This window comes from Globicephala melas, chromosome 2, assembly GCF_963455315.2.
Source record: "Globicephala melas chromosome 2, mGloMel1.2, whole genome shotgun sequence".
Lineage (NCBI taxonomy): Eukaryota > Metazoa > Chordata > Mammalia > Artiodactyla > Delphinidae > Globicephala > Globicephala melas.
Window position 1 is genome coordinate 141,044,237 of NC_083315.2, and position 13,445 is coordinate 141,057,681.

Sequence of the window (13,445 nt, forward strand, 5' to 3'; positions counted from 1 at the left end):
CCTGATTCATAGGTCTTAGGTCAGGTGTGGGTGGAAAACAAAAATGTTTCTGTTGGGTTTGTATCCTTTGTGGAAATAGAATATACCAGGGCTCTGGGTTTATGTCAGGAATCTGACATTTCCCATTTTGTCATTGTTGCCTATGAAAATGAGTGTTTTAAAGGATGCTAATTAGCATCTTATGTCACGGCCTGCTAATTAATATTAGAGATATTACACACTGTGGCCAGATGGCTGAGAATGTAAATCAACTTATCAACATGAGGCTGGAGCCAAACATCTTCACCATAGAATGAACTTCTGGGGTTTAAGAATAAATATGAAAATTTATCAGCATTTTAAATTACTATCACAATTACAATATTTAATATTTTAGTAGTCAAATTTTAAAAGTCTAGTATTGTATTGCAGGAACGAAACTTCCTTGTTAGCTGAAGTGAATATTCAGATAGAGCAATTAATCTAGGTGACATGGCTCGTGTGTGTTTCTGAGGTCATGCTGCTGATCCGATGTGGCAGAATCACACACACTCCCAGGATCACTGACCACGCCCAGGTCCGGGGATGCCAGCAATGGTGCTGAGCGAGGCATCCATCTATTCAGCCTTTCAGAGCCACTGCCAAATAGAAGATTGGGCTGAAGTTCAAGGCTGAAGCTGAATGTTGTTACATTCTACAGTTTATTCCTCATCCCAGAAATGATCTTCCTCACTCTCAGACTGTGAAACATGCATTCTCTCCTGGAGTGAGGGGGTCCCTCCCAAGGAGCTTTTGGACCATGCTTTGAACAGTTCTGTTTATCCGTATCCTGCTTTCCCATAAAAGTTAATTTTTCTTTCCCCGTGGTTAGTCATTCTCACAGTTTCACATGCTTATGAATTTCCCCTTTTCCATGTATTATATTAGCTTTAGTAAGACACCTGAAATGCATAAACCACACACACACACACACACACTCACATGAAATTTTTAAATTGTCGGGGAGTTCCCTGGTGACCTAGTGGTTAGGATTCTGGGCTTTTGCTGCCGTAACCCAGGTTCAGTTCCTGGTCTGGGAACTGAGATCCCTCAAGCTGTGCAGCGTGGCCAAAAAACAAACAAACAAATTGTTTTTTTCTTGGGAAAAAGTAGCCTGGTGCTCCTTGTAAGGGGGAAATATTGATAATGCTAATAGAGCACTAAAGGTTAAGTGTTGGCAGTTGCTCTGAAGCCAGAATGCTCTGAGTTAAGCTCTCAAAGCAGTTTTCATACGGGCACCTGCTCAGCTTCCATGTTTTCTGCCATTTCGCTATGTGATGATACTTTAGCATTTTCCAAATCCTGAGCAGTTGAAAGATATGGTCCTTCATACTGTTGTTCTTTCCAAGGTTCATACAAGTAAGTTCATCTTCCCTCCCACCCTCTCTCAAGTGACTTACTGCTTATGTGCCAGAGGCTTACTTTTTGACTGGAGAAGCCCCTGGCTTTAGTGGGTTTAAAGCCCTCCCAGCAGCCAACAATGGACTGATTCCCTGATCTCTCATCTGTCACAAACAAAGGCATGAGTCTCAGGGATGGTCCACGTTTAGGGGGAGGGAGTGTGTTTGCTGTCATTCAGTTTGCTGTGTTCATTTAAAGTCATTCATTCCTTCACCCATTTGGCAACGGTATCTAGGGGCTCAGGCACTGCTGGGCTCTGGGAACAGGGTGAGCAAGGCTGACCCAGGTCCTGCTCCTGCTGGGCTCTCAGTCTCATGGGGAAGGTAGTTATTAAACCAGTGAATTCAAAGAACATAGTTACCAAGGGGGTGACTGTCTCTCTTTTTTTTTTAATATAAATTTCTTTTATTTATTTATTTTTGGCTGCGTTGGGTCTTCGTTGCTTCTCCCTAGTTGCCGCGAGCGGGGGCTACTCTTCGTTGCAGTGCACGGGCTTCTCACTGCGGTGACTTCTGTTGTGGAACACGGGCTCTAGGTGCGCGGGCTTCAGTAGTTGTGGCTCGCGGGCTCTAGAGCTCAGGCTCAGTAGTTGTGGCGCACGGGCTTAGTTGCTCTGCGGCATGTGGGATCTTCCCGGACCAGGGCTCAAACCCGTGTCCTCTGCATTGGCAGGTGGATTCTCAACCACTGCGCCACCAGGGAAGCCCGGAGGTAACTGTCTTAAGAAGGGAACGTGGCGCTCCAAGAGAGAGTAACAGGGAGGGTGTAAATTAGGTTGGATGTAAATTAGGGAAGGTGTCTCAGTCTATTTGGGCTGCTGTAGCAACTTCCTGTAGATTGGGTGACTTAACGTTTATTTCTCACAGTTCTGGAGCCTGGGAAGTCCAAGATCAAGGCACCAGCAGATCTGGTGTCTGGCGAGGACCCGTACCTCTGGTTCATAGATGGCATCTTCTCACTGTATTCTCACCTGGTGGAAGAAGCTCTCTGGGGTCTCTTTTATAAGAGCACTAATCCCTTCATGAGAACTCTACCCTGACCACCTAATCACCATGCAGAGAGGTCCCCACCTCCTAATACCATCACACTGGGGATTAGGATTTCAACATAAGAGTTTTGGAGGGATGTAGACATTAAGTCGTAGCAGAGGCCTCTCAGAGAAAGTGACTCTTAGGCTGAGACCTGGGGGGTGAGTAGGAATTGGCCAGTTTAGGAGGTGGTGGGACTTTTCCAGGCAGAGGGAAAACATGAGCTACAGCTCTGAGACTGAAAAGAGCAGAGTGCACCCAAGGCAGTGTGACTGGAGCTTGGTGAGGGCATGGGACTGTACTGCACGGTACACAAGTATTTCTAAGATACTTCTCCAACAGTGGAACCAGGCTGCCAGTATCCTAAATATATGCATTTATTTGGTCATTCCTGTGTGTCCCAATCTCCCACCCTCTCTCCGCAGCCACACAGATGCCCTCCTCAGCCAGTTGAGCACTGCAGCGTGCCCTGCGGCGTGCCCTGCCACCCCACTCCTGGCAGAGCCTGGCTTGTTCTGCTCCACCTGATTGAATAGCTTTGGGGCTGAATTATTCAGAAAGGAAAGGGAAAGAGCTCTAGCTTTTCTTTTCTAACGCCCTACACAGAAAAGAGTTTTAGATCTAGAGGTGACTTTAGACTAAAAGAATGGTAAGAGTATTAGTTTGCTAGGGCTGCTATAATCAAATACCACTGATGGGGTGGCTTAAACAACAGAAATTTGTTTTCTCACAGTTTGGGAGGCTGGAATTCCAAGATCAGGGTGCTGGCAGGGTTGGTTTCTCCTGAGGTCTCTCTCCTTAGCTTGCAGAGACCGCCTTCTCACTGTGTGTTCACATGGCCTTTTCTCTGTGTGGACTCCTCCCCAGTGTCACTTACTCTTTTTATAGGATCACCAGGTCCCATTTAACCTTAAATACCTCTTTAAAGGTCCTATCTTCAAATGCAGTCACACTGGGGGTTAGGGCTTCAACATATGAAATTTGGGGATGGGGGGAGACACAATTTAGTCCATAACAGTAAGGCTCTTAGTACAGTCTCTGGCTGACCAAAAGAAACTGGATATATGTCCCTTCAACTTAAAAGAGTCATAAACCTCAAAGAAGAAGTTAAAATTCAAGCAGCATTGTGGCCCTTGAAGCTCTAGATAAACAAAGAAACATTTCCCGAGATTTTAGAATAACATTTACATATTAGCATTTTTGTGTGTGTGCTTGTATGCATGTGTACGTGTGTTTATGATTAAGTTGATGAAAGTGAAAGGACAGTTTCCCTTGTGGAAAAAGCCACTGAAAGAAATTTCTCTTCCCCTGCTTGTGGCCAAAGTTGGTCTTCAGATGAAACCAGCTAAAGGAATTCACTAGTTCCCTCTTAGCAGGACTCCCAGGGCCTGGCTATCTGTGAGTGAGGTTCGGGGTGGGAGGAGAGCTATTGGGGAGCCCCCTTTGGGCTGCCTCAGGTCCCACCTCTAGGGACCAACTCAGAGCTGCAGAAAAGGTGCCTGAAGCTTCTTTCAGTTAGATGTTTCTGGTCAGGTGAGGCTTCAGGTAGCTTCTTGTCACTTCAGGACCCTGAGGAGTAGCAGAGTCTCTTCCTCCCTACACATAGAAAAGCCTTTGCCTCTGAGGTCTTTCATTTCCTAGGACGGACAAGCCCCTTGTCAAATGAGAGGAGTGAGAAGACAAGGGAAAGGGTTCATTCTCCAGGGTTGGTTTTTCCTTTTCCCCACAATAAGGGGAAGGATTTGTTTGTGGCTTAATTCAGCTCTCTAGAAATACCGAGTCCTCCAGGGAAGTTTAACCCCTGGCTGACAGGTCTCCTGCAGTGTGGCATGTGTGACCACACGAGAGACTGATGGGAAGCACCCCTGAGCCAGAGTGGATGCCATCTGCGATCTAACCAACCCCTCCTTGTCCTCTCTGCTTGCTCGCATTTTAACTTTCCCTTTGAGGTTTGTCATTCTTTTTAATTGACAGGACACGTACCCAGGGAGAAGTCTCTTTGGGCTAGTCAGAAACTGACGCTACCATTCCTCTATTCTTTCTCTCGTTCATTCAGACAGTAAACGTTGAGAGCCTGCTCTGTGCTGGGCCCAGGTGCTGAAGCTAGATGCGCGCTCCCTTCACGGGGTTATAGGGTATGCAGTAGGCAGGCAGACCCAACAGGGAATTCCAGTCAGTACCTGGTCCCTTTCCCCAGCATTACACTTAGGATCACAAAATTTTATTCTCAAGAAACTTTTAATGCTGTCTTGCCCGACATTTTAAATGAGGTGGAAAGTGTTCTCGTTACTGGAACAGAGTATTTTCCCTTCTCTCCTCTGTGGCCTAGCATCCCAGGGTATTTGGCATATTCAAATTCCTCTGACTGTTTTTCAGACTGGAAAGAACTGACCTGTAGAAACCCCTCTGTGACCTGATCCTTTCATAGTTAGAAGTCAGGAGTTCTGCCTCCAAATTCTGTGCTTGCCCTCACCTGGATTGGGTTTCTCAGCCTCCTCTCACTTCTTGAGTGGGTCCCTGCCTGCCCTGTTAACCGTCTCCTGCGCCCTCCTGGTTTTTCTCGTCCATCACACCTATGCTGGCCACACTCAGCCTGCCCAGCCAGGGCCAGGCCGCGCGGTGTGCTCTCGTCAGCTGTCCGCTGATCTCACTCTGCTCCCTCACACCTCTACCTTTCTGCTCTTCCCGTCTTATGAGCCCTAACCACAGTACCCCTGTCGCTGCTTCTGCTAAAGGGTCCTAGCAAGATTGCCAAGAAAAAAAATCATACAACAGTGCCTTCTGAATGGCTTCATCAAAAGTTTATACTCCTCAGGTTCAGCTGGGCCTTCACGCCGGTTTATCATCCTTCATTCATCTTGTGTAGATTTCCCAACATATTCCCCATTATGGCCAGCGCACACTCTCCCAGGTCTTGCCTCCTAATTCCTGAGAAAACTGAGGCCGTCCCACGTTTCCTTGGTTTCCCTCTTCCCCACTTGAGAGTCCTCTGTTTGTCTAATTTCACACTCTCCCATTGTTTCTGTTCTGAGAATGTAGACTCATTCATTATTTTCAGACTCACCTCTCCTCCTGATGCCCTCACCTGAATACACCTCCAGTGCTTAAAGCCCACCTGTCCCTGTGCTCACTGAGCCCTGACCCCTGGACCTCCTTGAAAGAGAAATTGAGTCTGGCCATCTCTTCTTTATGATCTGGAATCTGCTCTCCTCACTCCCTGACTCTCTTGAAGGTCACCAGCCACTTTGTAGTTTGTCCTCTTTTTCCTCACTCTTACTGCACTGTTTGCCGCTGTTAAAAACCTCCGTGAGGGCTTCCCTGGTGGCGCAGTGGTTGGGAGTCCGCCTGCCGATGCAGTGGACACGGGTTCGTGCCCCGGTCCCGGAGGATCCCACATGCCGCGGAGCGGCTGGGCCCGTGAGCCATGGCCGCTGAGCCTGCGCGTCCGGAGCCTGTGCTCCACAACGGGAGAGGCCACAACAATGAGAGGCATGCGTACCGGAAAAAAAAAAAAAAAAAAAACCTCCGTGAAATTCTCTCCTCCTGCTCTGCCTGTGAGGCGACACTGCCTTTGTCCTTCCTCTGCTTGTGTACTGCTCTTTACTTCTCTCTTCTGGCTCCTAGTCCTCCAAGCCCTTAAAGATGGGTCTTCCCTCAGTTCTGCCTTCAAACTTTTCTCTCTGCTCTGTCCTCTACTCCTGCAGCTTCACCTGTCACCTGCTTGCAGATAAATGATTCCCAGTTCGTCTGTGTCACCTGGATCCCTCTCCAGAGTCTCACATGTGTTTCCAGCGATGTGACTGACATCCGCACCTGAATACACTTCCAGTGCTTCAGAGTCCACCTGTCCACAGTCAGCTTGTCTTGGGCACCGTGCTAGGTGGAGCCCTCAGAACTCTAAGTTCTTCCCACCTGGTTGACTCTTAATAGCATCTTACCCTGTCTTCCCACCTCATCTCTCTCCCCACTTACTGCTTTCATCAGTACAGTTTGTAAACACATATTGAATACCTACTGTGGTCAGATAATTTTTCTAAAGCACAGTTCTGGTCATTTTTTCTCAGCTGAAAACCCTCAGGGTTTTCCTTTGCCTATTTTTTTAAATTGACGTATAACTGACATAACATTATATTCATTTCAGGTGTGCAACGCAATGATTCAATATTTGTATGTATTGCAAAATGGTCACCACAGTAAGTCCAGTTAACATTCAGCACCATATATAGTTATAAATCCTTTTTCTTGTGTTGAGAACTTTGGAGACCCACTCTCCTAGCTACTTTTAAATATGCAGTACAGTATTATTAACCATGTCACTGTGCTGTACATTACATTTTCATGACTTATTTATTTTATAACTGGAGGTTTGTACCTTTTGACCCCCTTCACCTATTTCACTGCCCTCCCCCTTCACTTCTCACGTCAGGCAACCACCAATCTGTTTTCTGTATCCACAAGTTCAGGGCTTTTGTTTGTTTTTTTGGTGGAAGCCCTAGAGTGCCACATATGAGTGAGATCGTCCAGTATTTATCTTTTTCTATCTGACTTATTTCACGTAGCATAATGTCCTCAAGTTCCATCCATGTTGTCGCAAATTCCCTTTGCGTAGTAAGTTGAGTTAAATTCCTCAGCTGGCATCCCAGATCCCTGTAAAGAGGGCCTCTTGACCATTCCTCTTTCATTCCTAATAGCCAGGCCAAATCCCCGACCTGCACTCCCTCTGCACACTTTATACCTGTCTGCATGGTATAGTAGCCGTTAGCCACTTGTACCTGTTTAAACGTAAATTAAATAAAATTAAATAAAGTTTAAAATTCAGTTGCTCAGTCGCACTAGCCACATTTCAAGTGCTCAGTATGCACATGTGGCTCGTGGCTATCTATCGGACAGCACAGACAAAGACACTTCCATCATCACTGGAAGTTCTTTTGGACGGCCCTGGTCGGTTCCTTTTGTTTTTGTTCCTTCTTGGCTAAACTGTCCTCCCACCAACTCCTCACCTCCTCTGCCTATTAAAATATTCTCCTTCTTCCAGGGCCCCTACCTCAAATTCCACCTGTTCACACAACCTTCCCTGATCGTTGTTTTCTGAATGAGATGCCCTCCCCCAAACCCTTTAGAGCTTCTAGTATTTTATCTGTCTTCCCTTTATGACACCTACCCAGTTTTCCTCATATTGCAACCGCTTATGTCCTTATCTCATTTCCAGTACTGAATTAGACTTTTTGAAGTAAAGACTACTTCTTCTCGGCACAGTGCAGTGGGAGTTCAATAAACAATTGTTGAATTGAATACCTAGGAAAGAGGCTGGTTCTTCTTTCATTTTATTTCTGGAATCAGCAAGCACAGTGAATGTCTTAAATTCTTTACTTTTTTCCTTCCTTCCGTAATCACACAGACCCCTTCTGTCAGACCCAGCGAGAAGTGCAGCCCCTGTCCTCTGCCTGCCTGTGCAGGTGGCCATGGCCAGCACAGTCCATCTTAGAGCCAGTGTTGCTGACATCAGGGCCGAGGAGAGCGACTGGCTGCGGAATACAGACATGATCCTCAGGCCAGGGCTGTGGGTCAGCACGTGGGAGGTGGAATTTCGGGGAGGGAATACTAGATGGATGAGTGAGGGGCAGGCAGGGTACAAACCACAGACTTCAGAGAAGTGACCCCAGAAGAAATGACCAGAACGACAGAGGCTAACCAAATCAGGGACGTGGCGAGGCTCACATTTAAATTGCCTACAGGATGGGGAGCCGCAAGGTATCTGTTCTCAGTTAGACCCTGGAGGAACTTTCTGGGTGGTTTGTTACCGCCTGGCTAAGTGTGCTCACAGTGGCATTTCTAGCCCAAAGCTACTGGCCACGAAGGAGAGTTTGTTTTTAACATTTTATTTATTTTTTGTCTGCACGAATTTTTTATTTATTAGTTTTTTTTGCGGTACGCGGGCCTCTCTCTATTGTGGCCTCTCCCATTGCGGAGCACTGGCTCCGGATGCGTAGGCTCAGCGGCCATGGCTCACGGGCCCAGCCGCTCCACGGCATGTGGGATCTTCCCAGACCGGGGCACAAACCCGTGTCCCCTGCATCGGCAGGCGGACTCTCAACCACTGCGCCACCAGGGAGGCCCTGATTTTTAATTTTTTTAACATTTTATTTATTTATTTATTTTTTGGCTGCGCCGTGTGTTTGTTGCGGCACGCCGGATCTTCGCTGAGGCATGCAGGATCTTTTGTTGCAGCGCACGGGCTCTTTGTTGGGGTCCAGAGGGCGTGGGCTCCACAGTTGGCAGCACGCAGGCTCTCTCTCATTGAGGCGCGCGAGCTCGGTAGTTGTGGCGCGCGTGCTTAGTTGCCCCGCGGCATGTGGGATCCTAGCTTCCGACCAGGGCTCGAACCCATGTGCCCTGTATTGGAAGGCGGATTCTTTATCACTGCGCCACTAGGGAAGCCCCGCCCCAAACATTTGCCGGCGCCATTTCCAGACACGTTAGGGACGTTCAGAGACTGGCCTCTTTTCTCTGGTTTAGCCGCCCCGGGGAGCTCATTGACTGTGGGGGGATGACCAGAAGGTGTGAGTGAGTGTGTGCGTGTGTTCTGTAGTGGGGGAAGCCGAGGCCGTTAGAGTAGGTTTACAAAGCTCTTTATCTTTCCAGGCTTATTTTGCAGAGGGAGAAGCACTTCCATTATCTGAAGAGAGGCCTCCGACAGCTGACAGATGCCTACGAGGTAAACACCTTGCCCAGGAGCTTTCTCTATCAAATTATCAGTCAGATCTTTCTCCTTTTTTACTGTTTGGATGTAAAAGACACTATGGGCTTGCCCTGTCGTAGAGTCACTCACCGTCCCGTGTGGCTCTGGTGAGAACCGGGTCTGCAGCAGCTCTGCCCCACAGAGCCGGGACTCCTACTTCCGAAAGGACAGAACCCGATCTCTAGTCTCGTCCTCCCTGACAGCTGGTGGAGGCCCCAGATGGGGTGGGGCTTTCACCCCTATCGTGGCTGAGGGGGGTTCACATGGTGTTCTTCTAGACACCCCTTGACCGCTAAAAGGTGGTCTAGATACCTGTTCATCCCCACCCCTTGGCCCTGTAAGCTGTTCTAATTTCTCTACTGGCCAAAGGACCAGTATATAAGTCCCTGCGGTTTAACACTGTAAAAATGCCCAAACGTGGAGTGGATCTTAAATCAATATACCTTAGAGCCCTAGGGGTCCAGAGAGGGGCTCAGGGGAGGCCAGCGGAGGTGGAGGGGAGGGGTGTTGGGAATAGGGGTGAGTAGCAGCCAGAGGGTGAATGTGAACCAGAGGCCGCCAGTTTCCCTGCCCCACTTTACATAGAGCAGCTCTGCTTTGAATGTGCTTTTATTTGGGGGTTCTACATTTGATTATTTACAGCAGGAATTTGGGCCTATAGACCCAAGCGGGTAGCATAAACGAGAGACGTGGGCTTGGTTGGGGGACGGTGCGTGGGGTGGAACTGAGGCAAAGCAGAGGACCCACGCCTTTACTCTGTTCCTGCCAGTTGCCGCCAAACCGCAGTGCAGACCCAGGGTTGCCAGATCTCTTCTTGTTTTTCCAAATGAAGCCAGAAATTCAGATTTCTCTGTGGATCTCTCAACACGTAAATGTTACAACCAATTCTAATTAAACAAACAAAACACTACAGGGAACAAGCAGGACGCATCCCTGGGTTACGTTTGGCCTGTGGACTTTCAGTATTCAATCCTCAGTGATTAGGGTCCAGGCAACCCTGATACAATTAATGCGGTGACAGCTAACAATTCACTGAAGGGTGCGCTAAAAGCTTGCCGTTCATTGTCTCATTTAATCCTCACGGCTACTCCAGGGGGTAGGTAAGTCTTTATTTCTTCATAGATAAGGAAATAGGCATAGCAAGATTAAGTATTTGCTCAAAGGCACATAGCTAGTGAGAGGAGAAGCTGGCACTGAAACCGATAGCAGTGTCTTCTGTCACCACACCAGCTGCCCCCAGGTGGGGAGCTAGCACATTTATGTGCACATTTATGAAGAGGGCAGTTTGGGACAATGGAAAGAGCACTGGACTGAGAGTCTAGAAACTGGCAGTCTTATCTTATCTCTGACGTTTACTCTCTGTAATCTGGAAAAAGTTCATCTCTCTGGATCTCATATATACACTTTGGATTTGTAAAACTGGGGCAGTAATACTGCCTGCCCGCCTAGCCTTGAATGCTTGAATATTTATGGCTTGAGTTAGGATCAAGACCTGCTCACATGTCACCTTTGGAAACCTTTCCCAGCTCCCCAGGCAGAGGTAGTCAGTTTCTTTCACGTACCCATTATAGCGTTTATCCAGGTATATGTATGCATTAGTTTTGTTCTGCCTTGTTTCAGAAAGACACTTGTACTTACATGTCTTTCTAATTGCCCTCTTCCTCTACAGAAAACCGCACACATCCTAAACAAAGTATCTTAAAAGTAGGAACTGAATTTTACTCATTACTGTGCCCCCAGGGCTTGGCATGAGGAGATACTTACTGGATGAGTTACTCCAGGTAATCCCATCCTGAGGTTGTGTATCTTCTTGGGTCTGCACTGAGAAAATAGTAGCACTTAACTTTCTGGCATGTGAGAAGTCCTCTGCTCGGCTTCTTTGGATGTCTGTCAGGGAAGGACCCATTGGGTTCAGGTTAAACTCCTTTGTCCCATTGTCCTTTTCTCACATATGGTCATTTCAGCTCCTGGCTAAAGCCACCAGGCAAAGTGTCCTTCATTCACTGTTCAGAGGTTGTCCTCCTCCTCCTTGCCAGGCTGCCAGGAGGGAGACAGATGTCTCCCTTTTCACACTGAACAGTTGGAGACCCTGCTGCCTTTTCAGCAGGGTCTTGGAATGATTCTGAATAAGGGGTGTGTTTTTTGCCCTGTCCCTTTTGCAGTGTCTGGATGCCAGCCGCCCATGGCTCTGCTACTGGATCCTGCACAGCTTGGAACTCCTAGATGAGCCCATTCCCCAGATGGTGGCGACAGAGTGAGTCTGGCTTTGGGGAACCTGGGGTGTTCTCTGAAATTGTATTTTGACTTTGGGGTTCTTTTTGTTTTGTTTCTGTTTCATTTATTTTGAATGAAAAACACAGAGCACTACAAAGAAACCGTTGGCCTTCTCTTGACCTCCAGTAACTTCCTGAAACTCTTCCACTTCAGAAGCCCATTGTATGCTCATGGGTAGAATAAGACTTTGAACTCCCAAGATAAGGATTCTGTTTCTTCTGTGGCCTTTTCTTTTGGCTCTTGCTCTGGTCTTTGAGAAAAGTCTTCATCATCAACTCTGGAGAAATATGATTTTGCCAGGAAGTACAGTATGCAATTGAATAGCTTCTGTGGGGAAACACGTGACGACCCAATGGACCAAAATGCCTTTGATGCCATACACACCTCCATAGAAGTCCCTCCTCACCAATGCCTGGGAGGGACAGTATGGCTCTTGGTGGCAGTGGATGTGTTACTGTCTTGGTGTACAAATGTCATGACATCGTTTTCCTAAGCTTCTGATTTATGGTTAAAGACCTAAGCAACTAGGATTCTTCCCAAAGTGCTGGTGCACACGGTGTCCTCAGTGTGGCTTCTCATCCTTAGACGCTCATAGTTTGTATTTTAAAGAAGAAACCGATCATCACTCTAGTCTGAGGGGTACCTGAGGTAGCAGAGAGCCGCCAGGAATTGGATCTAATGCTCCAGTTCTCACTGAGAGAGATCGCATCCCCCCAGCAGCACCTCGACCTCATCTCTCCTGCTGCTGCTCCGGAAGGAGAGTCAGAGGGAGGCCCCTGAGCCAGGTTCGTTTGCCCGCAGCACACAGGGGCAGCTGTGCCGGGATGCGTGGAGGCCAGCACATACCCCTCCCTGGCCGCAGTCCCCCTGCCTGGGTCACGCTGTCAGGTCAGAAGAACAGAGCCACACATTGTCTCATTCATTCCGTCTTAACAATAACCTCTCATTCTTGCCTTCCTGGGCAGGGTGTCTTGTGATGAATGTGGATAGGGAAGATAATAAAGAATTAGGCCATTAACCCTTGTGATGTGTATGATGCTTTCAGAGGGAGAGGAAAAATATGCATTGTCTTCCACATCACAGAGCTGCTGCAAGCCTAGTTGCTTCTAGCTCTGGATGTAGAGTTGGACACAGTTTCTGCAGTAACAGGAATTTAATTGTCAAAATAAAGGCCTGTGTGTTTTTGAAATACCAGTTGGGGGTTGTGAATTGTTTGGGACGTTCCCCCCGTCCTCCACATACACAATCAGGATGCACGCTGGGGGAATGGGAATGGGAAAGTCGTATGTGACAGAAGACAAAAGACATGGGAGGATTTTGTGAGTGAAGTGCAGATACCCCCTAAAGGAGCAGTGGTTTGGAGCAGGAAGGATGCCCCCTAGAGGTGGACGTAAACCGGTCTGAAGTGGGAAGATGGTGATAAGGGGCTTCCTGACGTGGAAAAACTCGGGTCAGCATCGATTCTGAGTTTTGTCCAGGTTGTATGCTTGGTATTTTATATGTAAGGCTTTTCTGAGGGAATAAGTGTCAGAGCAGCTTTTGTGGCAACATCAGATAGGAAGAGAGGACCCCCTTAGAGGGCTTTTCACACTGAACGATTGGAGACAACCTAAATATCAACAGTCAGGGATGCTATAAGTGTAAAGTTTAGGTAAAGTATCTATGTCATGATACATACAATGAAATACTATGCAGCCACGTAAAAATTTAAAAGTTAACAGGTGTTAAATAGACTTATTGTGGTGATCATTTCCCAGTATATACAGATATCAAATCATAATGTCAAATCATCTGAACCTAATATAATGTTACATGTCAATTATACCTCAATTAAAAATTTACATATATATATAAATGTGTGTATCTGTATATAAAATGTATGTATATAGAAAGATATTTAAATGAGAAAAGATAAAGATTCATTTTTTATAGATTAAAAATAAAGGTGGTTCTATGCATAGAAAAAAACAAGGATATATACACAT

At 47.1% G+C, this 13,445-nt stretch overlaps 1 protein-coding gene across 2 annotated transcripts in view; it reads left to right on the plus strand.

Moving 5' to 3' along the window:
• The window catches only part of FNTB (farnesyltransferase, CAAX box, subunit beta), an 84,329-nt gene that overhangs the window by 23,301 nt on the left and 47,583 nt on the right, over window positions 1–13,445 (plus strand). For both annotated transcript variants that reach the window (XM_060294912.1, XM_030855235.2), the window contains exons 3-4: window positions 9,090–9,162; window positions 11,349–11,440. In XM_060294912.1, coding sequence (XP_060150895.1) covers window positions 9,090–9,162; window positions 11,349–11,440 — 165 coding nt within the window. The remainder of the gene's footprint in view (window positions 1–9,089; window positions 9,163–11,348; window positions 11,441–13,445) is intronic.